The sequence below is a fragment of the Mastacembelus armatus genome, chromosome 24 (genome assembly GCF_900324485.2).
Source record: "Mastacembelus armatus chromosome 24, fMasArm1.2, whole genome shotgun sequence".
NCBI classification, from domain to species: domain Eukaryota; kingdom Metazoa; phylum Chordata; class Actinopteri; order Synbranchiformes; family Mastacembelidae; genus Mastacembelus; species Mastacembelus armatus.
Window position 1 is genome coordinate 17263078 of NC_046656.1, and position 16756 is coordinate 17279833.

General features: G+C 39.9%; 3 protein-coding genes across 4 annotated transcripts; 2 read left to right on the forward strand and 1 right to left on the reverse strand.

Moving 5' to 3' along the window:
* The first annotated feature begins 274 nt into the window (after positions 1 to 274).
* riox1 (ribosomal oxygenase 1) lies at positions 275 to 5158 on the forward strand. The gene is made up of 15 exons (XM_026317982.1): positions 275 to 397; positions 612 to 740; positions 955 to 1097; positions 1325 to 1424; positions 1783 to 1896; positions 2262 to 2368; positions 2457 to 2564; positions 2867 to 2901; positions 3119 to 3297; positions 3536 to 3640; positions 3735 to 3876; positions 4063 to 4183; positions 4437 to 4536; positions 4619 to 4705; positions 4943 to 5158. The coding sequence occupies exons 1-15, from the start codon at positions 311 to 313 to the stop codon at positions 5000 to 5002; spliced, it is 1617 nt and encodes a 538-aa protein (XP_026173767.1). The 5' UTR covers positions 275 to 310; the 3' UTR covers positions 5003 to 5158.
* A 76-nt stretch (positions 5159 to 5234) lies between these two features.
* Positions 5235 to 6613, reverse strand: ndufb1 (NADH:ubiquinone oxidoreductase subunit B1). The gene is made up of 3 exons (XM_026317984.2): positions 6484 to 6613; positions 5791 to 5935; positions 5235 to 5387 (listed from the first exon to the last, which is right to left on the reverse strand). The coding sequence occupies exons 2-3, from the start codon at positions 5928 to 5930 to the stop codon at positions 5351 to 5353; spliced, it is 177 nt and encodes a 58-aa protein (XP_026173769.1). The 5' UTR covers positions 5931 to 5935; positions 6484 to 6613; the 3' UTR covers positions 5235 to 5350.
* A 159-nt stretch (positions 6614 to 6772) lies between these two features.
* Positions 6773 to 15092, forward strand: cpsf2 (cleavage and polyadenylation specific factor 2). 2 transcript variants are annotated; one of them, XM_026319224.1, is made up of 15 exons: positions 6773 to 6919; positions 7207 to 7393; positions 7831 to 7990; positions 8082 to 8187; positions 8281 to 8410; positions 8514 to 8629; positions 8784 to 8971; positions 9130 to 9420; positions 9601 to 9701; positions 9910 to 10113; positions 10204 to 10356; positions 10646 to 10868; positions 11209 to 11523; positions 12528 to 12662; positions 13942 to 14034. In XM_026319224.1, the coding sequence occupies exons 2-15, from the start codon at positions 7245 to 7247 to the stop codon at positions 14032 to 14034; spliced, it is 2364 nt and encodes a 787-aa protein (XP_026175009.1). In that variant the 5' UTR covers positions 6773 to 6919; positions 7207 to 7244. The 2 variants fall into 2 exon arrangements, with proteins under 2 accessions (XP_026175009.1, XP_026175008.1); XM_026319223.1 differs by lacking the exon at positions 6773 to 6919 and having other exon boundaries at positions 7245 to 7393; positions 13942 to 15092.
* Positions 15093 to 16756: the final 1664 nt, after the last annotated feature.

Here is a 16756-nt window from a genome sequence, read left to right on the forward strand (position 1 = left end):
TATAGACCTCGCAAGAATGCCATCATCTTTAAATAATTTATTTAGTAAATTACTTAGTTGAGAGTTAATTTGTCCTTTTATTTTAAATATATGTGTTTTTTCTTATACACGTTTGAATTTTCAATGTTATATTGAATTTGTAATCAAATATTTCAGTAGGGCCTATGTCCTTGTACTTTTAACTGCTTGGTCGCTCATACTGGAGAGCCATGGGTGGCGGTAATGAGTCCATTAGGGAGAAAACGAACTTAAATAATTGTAGAAAAAGATGCTCCAGCAGTCGCGGGGTGATGACGCATCTGCAGAAAAAATGGAGAGGAAACGCATGTCAGCTTTTTCTTTGTATAAAACGTTGTCAACAGACTTTCCTCCTCCTGCTAAGAAGCCTTCACTGCAGGTAGACAGTATTAAAATGATACGCTAAAAATACCTGTTATATTATCGCTTTGATTTACTGCCAGTTTGTGTGGCACAGTTGCAGGAGGAACAGTAGGCTGCTGAAATCATCACAGTCCTCCTGGTAGCAACCTAGTTAATTACAAGAAAAGAGGGCAAAAAGCAGCAATAAAAATGTAAAAGCTGTTTTCTTGTTATTTTGTTTGTTTTTGTAGGTGAAAGCTAAGAAGAAAAAGAAAAACGAAAAGGAGGATGAGGCCATAAAAGTAAACACAGCTAAATTTCAAATAAAGTCTGAAAGGAAGAAAATGCGAAAGAAGCTTCCAAAGTCTGCACAAAAAGAGGTGAGTTGTAAGAAAAGTACAGAAGTGAGCGTGTTACTGTTGCACAGATCCAAAGGTCGTGCCAGGGGCTGCTATGTTCATGAGCACATCTGTAAAAAGTTACGATTTGTTCATCTGAATGTCAACCTACCTCTCAGTTACAATAGTGTCAGTTTCATTGTTTGTTCTGATCTTTACATTTTTACACTGACATTGCATCTGCATGTTTCAAAAGCGTGAAGAGGAATGTGTAAATGGAGATGACGATACTCTCGATAGTTTGCTGGCTGATCTGGCAACAGTCAACAACAGCAGGGAGAGAGCAAACAAACTGTTCCAGTGGCTCATCAGCCCCATCCCTGCCAAAGCCTTCTTCAGGTAAAGATATGTGTGTTGGCTGGTTTCTGTCGAGGTGTAGGACTGTAGATAAATTGTCAGAACATTCTTTCCCTCCAGAGCTCTGTGAAAGTGAATTTGTCTGCCTGTCCAAGTTTAACAAATTCACAATTTGGAGATGTCATTTATTGAAGACTTTAAATTAAAAGTAGGGTTTAATGTTTTTGTTGCATCAGTGACAGATTATATATATATTTTCCCTCTACAAGGGACACATGGGAAAAGAAGCCCATTCTTGTTCAACGAAAGAATCCACATTACTACAAGGAGCTGTTCTCCACAGCAAAGTTTGAACGCATATTAAGAGAGGTAGGGATCTGAGTCATTTAGACATTCACCCATCCTGCATTTATGTGCTGTTTCCCTATCTACAGATCTTTCAAATGTGCCCACCACAATATCTGGATGTTTTGTCTTATTTTAAATTTCTATAAAGAAAGAAAGATAACAGGAATTAATATTCCTGCTTTTGTTGTGGAAATGAACCAGTTATTTATTTATTTTTTGTATGTTATTTGTACTTTTTATGTTTATTGGTCTTTAGATACTTCTTTATGTTTGGTCTGTTACCTGTTCATGAGTTAACTGTAAGATTTTGTTTTCTGCATGATATTGTTTATATACTGAAAAGTTTCATAGCATATGTGTTCACGTTGTTTAATTTAAGGAGGATGTTCAGTATGGAGTGAACCTGGATGTCACTAGCTACACTAATGGCAAGAGGGAGACACACAATCCTCCAGGGAGAGCTCTGCCATACACTGTGTGGGACTTCTATGAGGTAAAGGGGATACATAATATAGGCGTCTGATTAGTATGTATACAATAGGTCATCATTTCTAATGCAGGATTACAGAATTTATTTATTTTTATAGTCCTGATTACAACTCTTATAATTGGGCCTTTGCAAATTAGCAGATTTCTCTGTGGGGATCATTAAAATGTTTTTTCACTTTAAAAATTTTCAAGTCCACCTTCATTAAGAAGGAGTTAGATGTATGTTTATGTATGAAGCAGTTTATTAATTTAATATTTCTGCTGCAAGATAGAAGGCGTTTTATGTTTAGTGCATTAATGATATCAGTGCACCATCTGCACAGAGCTTTTATTGCAGATTAGTATTTATAATCATATTCCATTTCCCAGAGTGGCTGCTCCATTCGAATGCTGAATCCCCAGGCGTTCTCCTCCACTGTATGGAATGTGCTGTCCATACTCCAAGAGCAATTTGGCAGCATGGCAGGAGCAAATGTGTAAATATTTTAGGCAAAAAAACAAACAAACATTTAAGTATACTATTTTAGTTTTTTTGAATATTTAATCTGTGTTTTCCTTCACTAGATACCTGACACCACCTGGAACACAGGGATTTGCTCCACATTATGACGACATTGAGGCATTTGTGGTTCAGCTGGAGGGGAAAAAACACTGGAGAGTGTATAACCCACGGTGAGATTCAGTGTGGAAGCACCAAGTTAACCTCACCCGTTATGTTGACCTCATACAAATGGACAAAAATAAAACAAACTGACAATTTTTAACATTTGAACATCTGAAATTGAACATCAAGTAATGTGCACTAAGCATCTGCATTAAGTAGCTAAAAGGTTTTGCTAAAAAGGTGTAAGCCCGAAGTGCTAAAATATCTTTTATGCTTTTTTTTTTTTAGTATATATATTTTTTTTGTACAGTTTTTATTTAATGTGAGATCAATACTGAAAAATACATTGAAGTTGTTTTTTTTTTTTTAGGACAGAAGATGAAGTCTTGCCTGTTCTATCAAGTCGTGAGTAAAATAAATAAATAATAAATAAATAAATAAATATTGGTTTATTTGGATTTATTGCAGAATGCTGATGTTATTGACTTTAAACACTTGTACAGGAAAAAGTTACTCATTATACAAACATATTTCAATATTTGATGATGTGCTACTGTTCTCTTTTTGGAGTAGATAAACTGTGCTACAGACTTTTCTCAGACAGGTTGCATTTCCTCTTTAGCAAATTTCAGTCAGGCAGACATTGGGAAGCCAATCTTAGAAGTGGTGCTAGAAGCTGGAGATCTCCTCTACTTTCCCAGAGGATTCATCCACCAGGGTAACTGCCTCCCAGATGCTTACTCCCTGCACATAACCATCTCCTCTTACCAGAAGAACAGCTGGGGGGATTTGCTACAGAAGGTAAAAACAGTCTGGTCCCTACTTAAAATATATATGAGCTCTGTGGGGTATGATTGAAATTGTAGTTCAGAGTTAACTGTCCGGTTGACTGTTTTAGATGTTAGATGCCCGTCATCTACTCTAATGTGAAAATATATGCAACTACAAAATGAAAGAACATATGAATTAACTCTAGTATGGATCCTAGATTTTTTTAAAAAAATGTGATAAACAACCTTTGCTCTTTTGCTCTTTTCAGGTGGTACCGGCAGCATTGGAAATAGCAATGGAGGAGGATGTGGAGTTCAGACAGGGCTTACCTCTGGACTACCTGACATACATGGGAGTACAGAATTCTGACAAGGTGAATAACCTGTTCTTTTATTCATCACTTCTGATCACCATCCCTGTCTTTTCACCAAATCAGCCACCAACACTCCCAAGTTCTCATTATGTAGGATGACCCACGCAGGACAAAATTCTTCTCACAAATTGAACGCCTGATGAAGAAGCTACCAAATTATGCTCCGGTTGACGCTGCTGTAGATCAGAAAGCCAGGGACTTCCTCCACAACTGCCTGCCTCCCATGCTGACTTCAGGTATGTGACGAATACACCAGTCTGTAATCATCTTGTTTCCAGTTTGCTCCATTCAGTGCAGCTGGAAAGCAGAAAATTTTCTGGCACAAAAGTATGTTTTAAAGTTTGTAGGATGTCCTGTGAATGAGTGATCCCAGCTTTGGGATATTATGCTTCTGTCAAACACATTCACTCCATCTTATACAGAGGAATTGGCCAGCACCGTTCAGGGAGCACCTACCAGGTGGGAGCGAGGACAAGTAAAGGATGTGGGTGCACAGATAAATACCCAAACCCGAGTCAGGATCCTCCGTGCTGGGTGCGCCAGGTAATACAAGCATTTTATGCCTATCACAACACATTTACCTCAGGCAGGTGTGGAAGTTTAATTCAGTTTTATTTGTATAACGCCAAATCACAATGCACTAATCTCAAGGCACTTTACAAAAAACCCAATAAATCCCTTATGAGCAAGCACTTTGCGAAATGGCTATTCAAAATGTTTTAGGCTTCAGTAAACCAATAAAGCAGATATGTAAACATGTATCAGTATTTAGCTTATAAGCTTTGTCTCTTGCCAGGTTATGCAGTGATGGTGAAGCTGTGCATTTGTACTACACAACAGAAAACTCCAGAGTTTACCACAAAGAGGAGCTCAAGAGTTTCGAAATCAAGCCAGAGGTAGAGAATGGAAGAACTGCTTAAATCTCATGTACAGTGTCTTAATGATGTTGACACAACTTCATAATTGTTTTTCTTTTAGCACACAGATGCAGTTGAGTTTCTGATCCATTCATATCCCAAATATGTGACAGTGGAAAGCTTCCCATGTGATGCTGCAGAGGCCAAGGTACCTTTTTTTTTTTTTTTTTAAGATCTATAGCTGTGATAAACTACCATTTTATGTGTTGTATGGAATCATGCTCTTGGGGATTGACAGGTCTTGTGACATTTTGTTTGGGTTGATTGGATGGAAACATTTGCTCACATCCTTATCATCCTAGTCTAAATAGCCCAAGGGGCATTATATAACCCTGTGTTTCTGAAGTTTGAGTGGGTCTCATGGTGTTGGTATTTTTTTCCCCAGGTTGCTTTAGCTGAGCGGCTTTTTGAGAGGGGGATTATCCACACAGCAGAACCTCTGTAGTGACCACAGATTCCTAAGTCAAGCTGACAACACGTGTACACTGCAAATGCCTTCAAACAAAATATGATGCAAAACACTTCTTGTCCACTGAGACTTCATTCATTGTACTTTGTTGTTCAGGTTGAAGACACATATAAACTGGTTTGCTGTTCCGTATCTGTTTTTTTTTTTTTTTCAAATTGTTGTGTTATGCAACTAAAAGAACCAGGAAGAATCAAAAGTCTTTGATGAGAAAGGACATGTTTATTGTTGATTGACACAAATCAAAAGCAGTGGTACAGGAAACTTCTTAAATATTCTGATTTGATCAGTCATTCACAGGACACATATCCAGGTAGGGGTAGTAGTCTATTTCCAGGTCACTTCCTCACCAGGCTTTAGCTCCCTACAGAAAAGAGAAATTAAAAGTTGAATAATATGTGAGTTAGATGACATTAGATAACCACTGGTGTGAAAATGTAGTTGTTACAACCCAGCATTTTTACAGTTTCACACACATCACAATATTAGGAAACTGTAATCAGCTATTTGGCACTGTTCTATGAAATAGTTATCACCTCATAGATGTCTTAAGCATTTGGTTGTGTTTACTAAAGTAAAGTGATTATGTATTGAGCTATTGATAGTTCACTGCATCTGTGTGTACTGATAAGCAGACTAGACTAAAACACCTATACTGAATAGTCATAAATCTAAACTGTAGGTTTACAGTAGCAAAGACGGCCCCATGAAATCCTTAAGTGGCCTGTTCTCCTTTTACAAGTAGTTGGACAGATTCATCTGCTTACCTGCTGTACAAAACACTTTTGTTCCTGAAAGCTGTCAGCTTCTGGTCCTGTTTCCTGTCAAGGTAATATCCAATCACAAAGCCCATGGGCACCAAAATGTTCACCCAGTGCTCACGTGCAAGTGCTACAAAGTTGACCATGGTTCCTGCAGAAACAAGCAGTGGACATATTGCAATATTAATTCTATGGATTTAATTTTATTCTCGGATCCAATAGGTCTATCTTCATATTTGCACCAATGCTAAATGACTGAGGCTGCCACTTTGTCCTTACAAGCGATGCAATCATGACACCTTTGTGTTAATCAGTCGTCGATTACAATGAAAGGAAATGTAAATAGCATAAGTTTGCACTGAATTACCCACATGATATAACATTCGGATATCATCTACTATTACTTGCATTATACATTACATCGCAGATACCCAGAAAACACAGCTAAAATGCTGTCTAGATAACCCACACGCTGTTTACACATTAAATAAATGACATGAATAGAGTAACCACCACAGCTAGTAGTGCGTAGCTAGCTCAGGGTTAGCTAGCTAGCATTAGCAACAGCATTGCATGACAGATTTCCGTTGAGAATAGTTTCTCTACTAAATAATGACTTCGTCTCTGGCACAGTAAACATGTGACGACACAATAAGTCAGACCATACAGCGACACGGTGTTTAAATGTCTTAATATTACCTTGTGTTTACACCAAAAACTGTCGCCTTCAGGTCTTCATTCGACTGGTAGAGGACATTGGACTCTACCAACTTCGCAGATATGTTCGTAGTCACAATAAAACATTATTTATATAGTAATCCTTGTGGTGGTTATTGTGTCAGTTACAAAATATGAAACCAGGATATAAACATAAATATATTGTAATGTAAGGCAGCATGGTAAAAATAGCATTTGGTGCTTTGGTACTAAAACTAAAAGACTTCTTTAAAATCAACACCGCCATACTTGGTACGGTCCATTGGCCTTTCACACATGATGCAGCGGCAAACATGTCTGCTAGCAAGTGTGTATTCAAAAGCGTTAGCCAAACTATCGTAATGCCGGACCTATAGAAACACAAACAATTGTACTTCTGTTCCAAAGTGTGAAGATTTATGTGGTTTCATATTTAATGGTATGTTGCACGTTTCGTTTGGGATTGAAGTCACTTAGTTAAAATATAGCTAGCATGCTAAACAGACAGACTTTTGTATGAGCTAACTTAGCCAACAACATACCATTAACTGTTCCGTTTCAGTTTATTTATTTAGCATTTATCTAAGGCTGTCGTTTTGCCTGTTTTCTCTGTAGGATAAAGTGACAGAACTGGCTGAGTTTGAACCCCAACATTTAACATGGCGGGTCGTGTTTGTTAGCGGGATTTGTATTGTGTAGCTAATATTGATCTACTTGTACTTTCAGCGTGATAATTGAAGAAAAAGAACACTGGAGAAAAAACAATGACGTCCATTATCAAGCTAACAGCCGTGTCAGGTGTTCAGGAGGAGTCGGCCCTCTGTTACCTGCTGCAAGTGGATGAATTCCGCTTCCTGCTGGACTGTGGCTGGGATGAGAACTTCTCAATGGACATTATCGATGCTATGAAACGGTAAAGTTCATCCAACATCTTTACACCAGTTTCACCCAGATTGAGGATCAACTAACCTCCTCAGACTGTGAACCTCGCTGACGTAAAAAGCTGCCAGCATGCACAGTAAAACACAATACAGCCTCTGAAAATGGTCCAAAATGTGTCAGCAAACTTGGGTTCAACCAGCCAAAGACAGCCTATATCACTCCACTTTTCATGACTCTCCACACGCTCTCTCCTGCTGCTGCCTGTATTATGTTTAAGGCATTAATCTGCTGATCTGCAGGGCAGCCAGCGAGCACAGCGCTCATGTACCTGGGCCTTTTCTGCCAGCCCAGAAGATATAACTTACACACTTGTGCATTTTAGGCATTTGTGTCAGGTAGAACATGCAAAGGCTTCTCCTTGATCTCATTGTATCTCATTTGCACGATATTGTCATTTGTCCTCCTCAGATATGTTCACCAGGTCGATGCTGTGCTCCTCTCCCACCCTGACCCCATACACCTGGGAGCTCTACCATATGCAGTGGGCAAACTTGGTCTAAACTGTACTATCTATGCTACAATTCCTGTCTATAAGATGGGTCAGATGTTCATGTATGATCTTTATCAGGTAAGAAGCAGCTGTGAGAAATGTCATGCATTGATATGTATATATAATTAGAGCTTGACTGTATGACTGCCATTGTTCTTAATTTTCTTAGTCTCGGAACAACAGTGAAGATTTCACACTATTCACCCTGGATGATGTTGATGCTGCATTTGATAAAATCCAGCAGCTGAAATATTCTCAGATAGTCAACCTGAAAGGTAAGTTGGCTGCAGATCCCCCTGTAAGTCAGGAATCACAGTATTTTACTACAGATAACAGTAGTATTTTGTGTCTTTCTTTTTGCCCAACAGGGAAAGGTCATGGTCTCTCCATCACACCGCTTCCAGCTGGTCACATGATTGGAGGGACTATTTGGAAAATTGTGAAGGATGGGGAGGAGGAGGTTGTTTATGCTGTGGACTTCAATCATAAGAGAGAGATGTAAGCACAGACCACACATGTATATAAAGTTTTTTTTTTCTTTTTTTTTTTTTTTCTTTGTATTTTTGTTAATGCCATGATTTACTCTGTTTTCCCACGCTAGCCACCTGAACGGCTGTACTTTGGAGAGCATTAGCCGTCCTTCCTTACTTATTACAGACTCCTTCAATGCTACATATGTACAGCCTCGTCGCAAACAAAGAGATGAACAGCTTTTGAGTAAGTAATCTACACAGGACTAGTAAATATAGTGTAATGCAGTGTCCTCTTTGACATGCATGCATTCTTTGATGTGTGAAAAACAAAATAACAAAATTAAAAAGTACTGGCTGAAAAGATTTATTATGATTAATATTCATTTATTCTTACTCAGCCAATGTAATGGAGACCCTTCGTGGTGATGGTAATGTCCTTATTGCTGTGGATACTGCTGGCCGTGTGCTGGAGCTGGCGCAGCTCCTGGATCAGATTTGGAGGACAAAGGATGCTGGGCTGGGAGTTTACCCACTAGCTTTGCTGAACAATGTGAGCTACAATGTGGTGGAATTCTCTAAGTCCCAGGTATCAATCGCTCCTTTTCATACTTTGTTATAATTTCTTATTTGTTCATTTAGCATGATTGTTCAGATTATAGAATCAAACAATGCACATGAGTGTACAGAAACATAGCTGTGAAATAGATTACAGTACATTGTATTTCATAATTTGTTTGTTTGTAGGTGGAGTGGATGAGTGACAAGCTCATGAGGTGTTTTGAGGACAAGAGAAACAACCCTTTCCAATTCCGTCACTTGACTCTGTGCCATAGTCTGGCAGACCTGGCACGGGTGCCCAGCCCCAAGGTGGTGCTTTGCAGCCAACCAGACCTTGAGTCTGGCTTTTCCCGAGAACTCTTTATCCATTGGTGCCAAGACGCTCAAAACTCCATCATCCTGACGTACCGCACCACACCTGGAACCCTGGCCCGCTACCTTATTGACAACCCTGGAGAAAAGATGCTGGATCTGGAGGTGAGACCAAGAGTCACACTGCTGATTTACTATGACAGAGTGATGAAAATGTATTCATTCGAACAGCATTTGCCTCATGGGAGGCTTCTGTCTCATATGAGCAACCAACTAAGGAAAAAACAATATGTGTCAGTCTGTCATTTACACCATATCGTTCTTTCACTCATCTTTTTATGACAGGTGAGGAGAAGAGTGAAGCTTGAAGGCAAGGAGCTGGAAGAATACCTTGAAAAGGAGAAAATAAAGAAAGAAACAGCTAAAAAACTGGAACAAGCAAAAGAGTAAGTCCTGGCAGAGATACTAACTTCAGTGAGTCTGTATGGGGTGCATTAAAGGCTTAATTTATATCATTTTACAGTCTGATGTTATGTTAAAAACCAACAGAAATGTAAATGTGGTCTAGATTTCAAATCTTTCTAATATGCTAATGATCTGTTGTCTGCCCTTGGAAAAGTGGAACACACTTGTGCTTATTGGATGCATTTGCAGGGTGGATGTGGACTCCAGTGATGAGAGTGATATGGATGATGATCTGGACCAACCAGCTGCAGTAAAAAACAAACACCATGATTTGATGATGAAGGGCGAGGGGAGCCGCAAAGGAAGTTTCTTCAAACAGGCCAAAAAGTCTTACCCAATGTTCCCCACACATGAAGAAAGGATCAAATGGGATGAGTATGGGGAAATCATCAGGTACCGTGATACTGGCACATTTAGGAATAAAAAAAACATCTATCTTTAATTTCTGCCGTTATCAATAAACCATGTATGTCTTTTTCACAGGCTAGAGGAGTTTCTGGTTCCTGAACTGCAGGCCACAGAGGAGGAGAAAAGCAAATTGGAATCTGGCCTGACCAACGGTGATGAGCCCATGGACCAGGATCTTTCTGTTGTTCCCACCAAATGCATCTCCAGTGTGGAAAACCTTGAAATTAGGTCAGTCTCAAACAGGCATCAGGCGGATGAATAAACCAGGCTCAAATTTGTAATGGTGTCCTCTTCCTCAAAGTGTCATTATAGTTGGTCAGTGGCCAACAGTACAGTTCAGTTATGAATGGTTGTAAATGCATGAATGCAAAGCTAAAAAAAAAGGTTACTTCTGGTCTGCAGACATTTCCTGGACATATTACAAGACTATCTAGAAATCTTGTCTGTGCTGGTGTTAAATGGTCTTTGGCAATTCACTGTTGTTATAGGGCTTGATCCTGTCCTCATTCCTCCACAGAGCAAGAATAACATACATAGACTACGAAGGTCGCTCTGATGGCGACTCCATTAAGAAAATTATTAATCAGATGAAGCCCAGACAGCTGGTGATTGTTCACGGGCCCCCAGAAGCCAGCCTGGACCTGGCTGAGTCCTGCAAGGCTTTCAGCAAGGACATCAAAGTGTACACACCCAAACTGCAGGAGACTGTTGACGCCACCAGCGAGACACACATCTACCAGGTCAGCCACAGTAAATTAGAGTTTATTTGGTTTTTTGACTATTACACGTCGATGTATGTAAAGTTTATCCCTTAAATGTAAATCTTAAAAATTAAATCTTTGTCAGGTAATTTTTTTTTTTTCCCACAGTCCCTTGGCAGATGAGCCAAGAAGTTAACTGCTACAGTATTTGTTGGGTTTTTGTCAAGTGCCTTGAGATGATTGTCTTGTGATTTGGTGCTATACAAATAAATTGAATTGAATTACAGTATAAGTTTTTTTAGCAATAGTTAATATAATCTATAAAAACTCCCTTCTGTGATAGGCCAGTGTTTTCATCCTGTCCTGTTTAATTATTAAGGTGCGCTTGAAAGACTCGTTGGTGAGCTCTCTGCAGTTCTGCAAAGCCAAAGACACGGAGCTAGCGTGGATTGATGGCGTGCTGGACATGCGCGTAGTGAAGGTGGACACCGGGGTGATGCTGGAGGAGGGAGTGAAAGAGGAAGGTGAGGACAGTGATCTGCCCATGGACATTGCCCCTGATCTTAGCATTGATCACAACGCCACGGCGGTGGCAGCCCAGCGTGCTATGAAGAACCTGTTTGGAGAGGATGAGAAGGAGCTGTCTGAGGAGAGTGATGTCATTCCCACGTTGGAGCCTCTGCCTCCACATGAGGTAAGGGAACACAGACAGACTCGCAGAGAAGTTGTTGCAGTGATGTCAGTATTTTAGGGTCAAATAAGCATCTGTAACTAGTAAGCTTAAAAATTCCATCTTCTGTGCTTAGAATGATTGTTTCTTATGATCGAAACATTTAATTACTCAGATATTTATGAAATTACACCTTCATCTACTCCTACTTAAAGTCCATTTTTAGTGTATGTGCGCTCAGGGTCTCAGCACAGGTTTTCACACCACATTGTGTATTGCACAGTAATTGCCTCCAAACTAACTGTGATGTCGGAAAATCACACTTCTAGAAACACACCTTACTGTACACTCAGATTTAAGTTGAGCACAGATAAACTTTCCCACTTTAGCATAGGAATGTGAAAACAGGCTACTGCTGTCAACATCATTCTGAACAGTCAAACTCAAACATCCGAGTGAAAGGTGGAAAAAAGCCAAAAACATTTAGGTACTGGCTTTAAATATCCAGTTTAGCACTCTTCTTAGTCAATCATAAAAAAGCATTATATGTGAAATTGATTTTCCATAGTGTGATAAACTGTGACAAAGGTCAATAGTATCATATTAGTGAAGTGTCCCACCTATAATTCATAAAAGAAGTGGGAAGAGAGATCAAGAGGGCATTGTGCATTGCTGTAATTCAGAGGCGCTGTCTTTTGGGGTAGGCTTTGTTTTTTTTCTATCACTTGTATTTCAGACAAAACCAGTGCCATGCCAATGTTTTTTTTAACCACTGAGGAATGTTAAAAAAAAAAAAAAAGGAACATAGCATCCTGTCAAATGTGTTTTTGGAAGCAACAGAGCATCAGCTGGAAGTAACAGTCTAAAACTCGCAAATTCTGAATTATGCATAATGTCCAGACGCCAAGACTGACAACTGCATGCAGTAAGGTCTTGAGGGGATATTATGATGTGATTCTGGTAGTATGTGTCCCCAGGGCATGTAAGTAGTTCAAGGCTGACTGGCAGTTCCTCTGTTTTCCCTCCAGATTCCTGGGCATCAGTCGGTGTTCATCAATGAGCCTCGCCTGTCTGATTTCAAGCAGGTCCTGCTGAGAGAGGGCATCCAGGCTGAGTTTGTGGGAGGAGTGCTGGTATGCAACAACATGGTAGCTGTCCGTAGGGTGAGTGTCCGCCCTCCTGGCTCACTGAGCACTGAACAAGGAAAGTGGCCAGCACTGAAGACATATGGCACTGTCTTGGTTTTACCTCAAACCATGCAGTCAGAATGCAGAGCTACTAGCTTTTTTCATATTTATTTCTGAATGCTGTATGTTCCATAGTTTATATAGCTAGTGTTTTAATGAAATAGAAACATTCTGAATTAATGTGCCTGTACAAAATAATTGATGACTAGATGTCTAATAACTTTGAAGTTCATTGCAAGCACATATCTCATATCTCCTGCATATAGTCTTTGGCTCTTCTGTTTTACTATTCAAAGCCTTAGAAGCAACTTGCAAAGATTGCTTTAGGGGAGTAATTCCTCACTGCAGCATATAGATGCAGAATAAATGCATTTCCATTGACATGAGTATGTATTGCCTTAGATTCTGTTGCCTGTGTGCCATCAGATCTAGTGTTGAGCTGCTGAAAATTGTCCATATAAGACATAGTAATGTTGTAAAGTACTATGAGACATTGAGCTGCCCCGTTTGTTTGATGATGGATTGCTCTTGCCGAGCAAGTGGTGCGTTTCAGAGCAGTGGGCAAATTGTTTTAGATGCTATAGGAAATACACAAGCTTTATCTGGAGTCTGGAGAGAGACAGGCAGAAGCAGGTGGCCATATATACTGAATATTAATGGCTTTTATTCTGTTAACACAGGCTGACAGTAAACCTTAATCATATTTTTAGAATTGCAGATAAGTGGTGATATTCACTAGTGGGACTAGGTATTTCCTACACAGTGATAAATAGAATTTTGTGTATATAAACCTTTTAAGTTTTCGACTTGTGATTTAAAAAATGATCAGAATTCACAAAACATATCAAACATAAAACATACCTTACAAAGTATAATTACCTGACCAATAAACATGTGCTTTCTAATAGTGGAGAGGGTGGGATGTATTTACCTGCTTATTGTAAAAATCAAATGTATTTAACCCAAAGTTGAACATTAAACACAAAGAGAAATATAAAGCCTGCCTACAACAACAAACTGTATATACACATTTGTCTCTGTGTGCTGTTTAACATGGAAATCTTGCTGTGGATTCATTAAACACTTTGATCCCAGGTCTGTTGGAATGAACAGGGAACATATTTTATATAGGTCAGCAGTGTGCAGTACAGGGCTTGTACATCTGTGTTTAAAGGTGAAACCATGTTGGTACAAAGTGGTAATGAATGGTATTTGAGGACCTAAATGACTTGAGCGTCTTTGTGCTTTTTGTCAGACGGAGGCCGGACGCATTGGCCTGGAAGGCTGCCTGTGTGACGACTACTACAAGATCCGGGAGCTGCTTTATCAGCAGTATGCTGTGGTATAGCAGAAGCAGGAAACACCACAGCAGAATGTACCATGGCAATACAGAGACAATCCTTTAGGAAGACTATACCCTGAGGACAAGAGTGTACCACACTTGTACTACCTCTGCCCCATGAGAGACTCCAGCTGTTTCACTGCAAACCTTGTACACCCTTTTATACATTTTTTTTTTCCAGAAAACATTTATTTTTGTTGTTAGTTTTCCTCCACAATGTGAGAGGCATTTTTTTTTTTTCCGTGAACAGACTCTACAACCTTGAGATCTCAAACTACTAAAACTCCTCCCTCTGTACAGTAACATCCTACTGCACTGGGTGGACATGAGGATGTGTTCTCCCTCCTATTCAGTCATTAAAACTGTTTTGTTTTTTTTTGGTTTGTTTGTTTTGTTTTTGTTCTTGTTTTTTTTAAAATATGCATCAGTGTTGAAGGTTTGTCTCAGAACTCCGTATTTTGGCAGGTGTATTAAACAACAACATGTGACCATGACAGCAACAATTAAGTTGGCATTGAATTCAGGACCCAATTCTTAAACTGTGTCTGAAATCCCTCTCCCCTCCACTTATTCACTCCTCCCTATAGATTAGATGGTAGTGTTTCTATAGTGAGCAGTAAATTGAGATACTGAACAGTTGTGAGTGAAGGTTATGCACACTCCTTGTTTGTTCCACTGTTATATATGAGTATATATCACTAGAACCCAAGTGATATATACTCTGATTACTTTATTAGGGACAGTGTAATCCAGTCAGTTATCAGATGTTCTGCCATCATGTCTGTGTTTATGAGGCCTATAATAATTTTTTTTGTTTGTTTATGTTTGGTACAAATTCTTAATTCAGAGACATGTATTTGAATTAAGGTCATATGTTCTGGTAGAATTTGTGGCAGAGCTGTTGAAATTGCATTGAATTAGCTGTACCTAGTAAAGTGGCCATTAAGTGTATTTCATACTCAAATGTGATGGCATAGCAGAGGAGAAATGTATTTTGTCTTGTCACATATTCTTTACTGTATATTTCCAGGTTCATCATAAAATGTGGTTATTTTTGAACAGTGCCTACAGCCCCAGCTTGCGGAGTGTCTGTCATACATTATATTACATGTGATGTTTTGCATGTGCTGTTTTATAATATCACCACACAAACTTTACTGCCTACAGGTCAACTAGGTACTGCAATAACAGCAGATGGAGACATTTTTCAGCTGTGTTTAACCAGCCCCTGAATGCCCATATCAAATCTGCCCATGCAGCAGCTCCCCCTGTAATACAGGGGTGAGATGACACTGTCCCTGAAGTGATAACTGAGATTGAATATATTTTAACCTGCTGTGTAGTGAGCTGGGATTACTGTATGTCTTTTTCATTTCAGCAACTGTCTCACAAAAAATACATCCCTGGCTGTTTCTGGCAGAGAAAAAAAAAAAAAATGAAACAGTTCAGCAGTTTGTTTTCTTATCTGTTCCAGGCACACATGGATATACAGTCTCATCTCTGCTGTGCCCATAGACTGAGGTGTAGCCGGTGTATTTGAAAGTTGGGCGATAAGAGGGAGTGTTGCTGGCGTTGAGGATGGATTGGAGGCAGGGTGGCATTGGCGGAGCAATGTGGTGGCACATTGACTCAGTTGATTAAGTTTGCGGTGTTGTGTGAATCCCATGGGTAGATCCTTAACACAGCCAGCTGCCAAATACCACTTTTATGGATATATCAGAACAATCCTCTTCCCAGCTTCCAACCTCACACGTGCCCACAGTATGACGACATGCTCAGTGGTAGAGCTTCCACCTACACTGATAGCCTGTTAAACAGTCACAGGAGGTACACACACACAGGGGACAGTAAAAGCAAGCAATGTGTGTCAGTGTGTGTGGTTGGAGAGATGGGGTGATCACATGCACATGGTTGGAGGAGTGAGACTTTAACATGGATGACTGGCTGATGTGCGGCCCTCTTTTTACGCAATTGCATAACATACAGTTCTGCACTTTAGAAACATTAAAATTTAAATGCTCTTTTTTAATCCATGCCTCACACAGACGACACACACACACACAAACCTTCAGGTTTGGAAGCACACCAATGATGCCTTTATTTGTTTTTTTTCCCCCCTGAACTTCAGTAACCTGTGACAGGCAGAAGCTGAGGGAGAGATAGAGAGTCAAAGTGGAGATGAGGAGGAGAGAGAGGAGCTCTTCTGTGCCACGCAGCATGCCAGCCCTGCCCAGTCACTGCTTTTCATTTTGATAATTGACCAGCAACGCCAGAAATGTCCATCAGCTAATCCTCTTAGCTTTCATAATGCTGACTCTGTCACAGAAGCCCCTGTTTTAATGTAACGAGCAGCTAAGCCCAGAGCACAGGGCAGTCGGCCTGAGGCACAGAAGCTTCTCTGCCCCCTGGAGGCCAGCAAGAGATCCGCCCTCCACTCAACAAGTGCCCTGCCAATCTGTCAGACCAAATCAAACCATCAATCTATAACCTGACTCCAGGGAGACCATCCCTCTGTCTTTCACTCTGTACCTGTTGGCATAGAGCTGTACCTAAAAAGGAGCATCTTGGTGGTGTATATCCATTCATCTGTGTGGATTGAAGGATGAATGAATTTAATCCCTTTTGAATTCCCGGTCTCCTCACTAAGCAGACCACTTAATGCCAATGACATCAATGTAATAATGTGAAAAGCGGACACATTTCTATGAAACCTCACAATATTCAAACA

What these genes read in the sequence shown, in the direction of transcription:
- riox1 (XM_026317982.1), top strand. Translation starts at nt 311, where the DNA reads ATGGAGAGGAAACGCATGTCAGCTTTTTCTTTGTATAAAACGTTGTCA. An exon ending in CAAAGTCTGCACAAAAAGAG is followed by an intron (nt 741 to 954) that starts GTGAGTTGTAAG and finishes ATGTTTCAAAAG; the next exon opens with CGTGAAGAGGAATGTGTAAA. An exon ending in CTTGCCTGTTCTATCAAGTC is followed by an intron (nt 2,902 to 3,118) that starts GTGAGTAAAATA and finishes TTTCCTCTTTAG; the next exon opens with CAAATTTCAGTCAGGCAGAC.
- ndufb1 (XM_026317984.2), bottom strand. Translation starts at nt 5,930, where the DNA reads ATGGTCAACTTTGTAGCACTTGCACGTGAGCACTGGGTGAACATTTTG. An exon ending in AAAAGTGTTTTGTACAGCAG is followed by an intron (nt 5,388 to 5,790) that starts GTAAGCAGATGA and finishes TCTTTTCTGTAG; the next exon opens with GGAGCTAAAGCCTGGTGAGG.
- cpsf2 (XM_026319224.1), top strand. Translation starts at nt 7,245, where the DNA reads ATGACGTCCATTATCAAGCTAACAGCCGTGTCAGGTGTTCAGGAGGAG. An exon ending in AAAAGATGCTGGATCTGGAG is followed by an intron (nt 9,421 to 9,600) that starts GTGAGACCAAGA and finishes TTTTTATGACAG; the next exon opens with GTGAGGAGAAGAGTGAAGCT. An exon ending in ACATGGTAGCTGTCCGTAGG is followed by an intron (nt 12,663 to 13,941) that starts GTGAGTGTCCGC and finishes GCTTTTTGTCAG; the next exon opens with ACGGAGGCCGGACGCATTGG.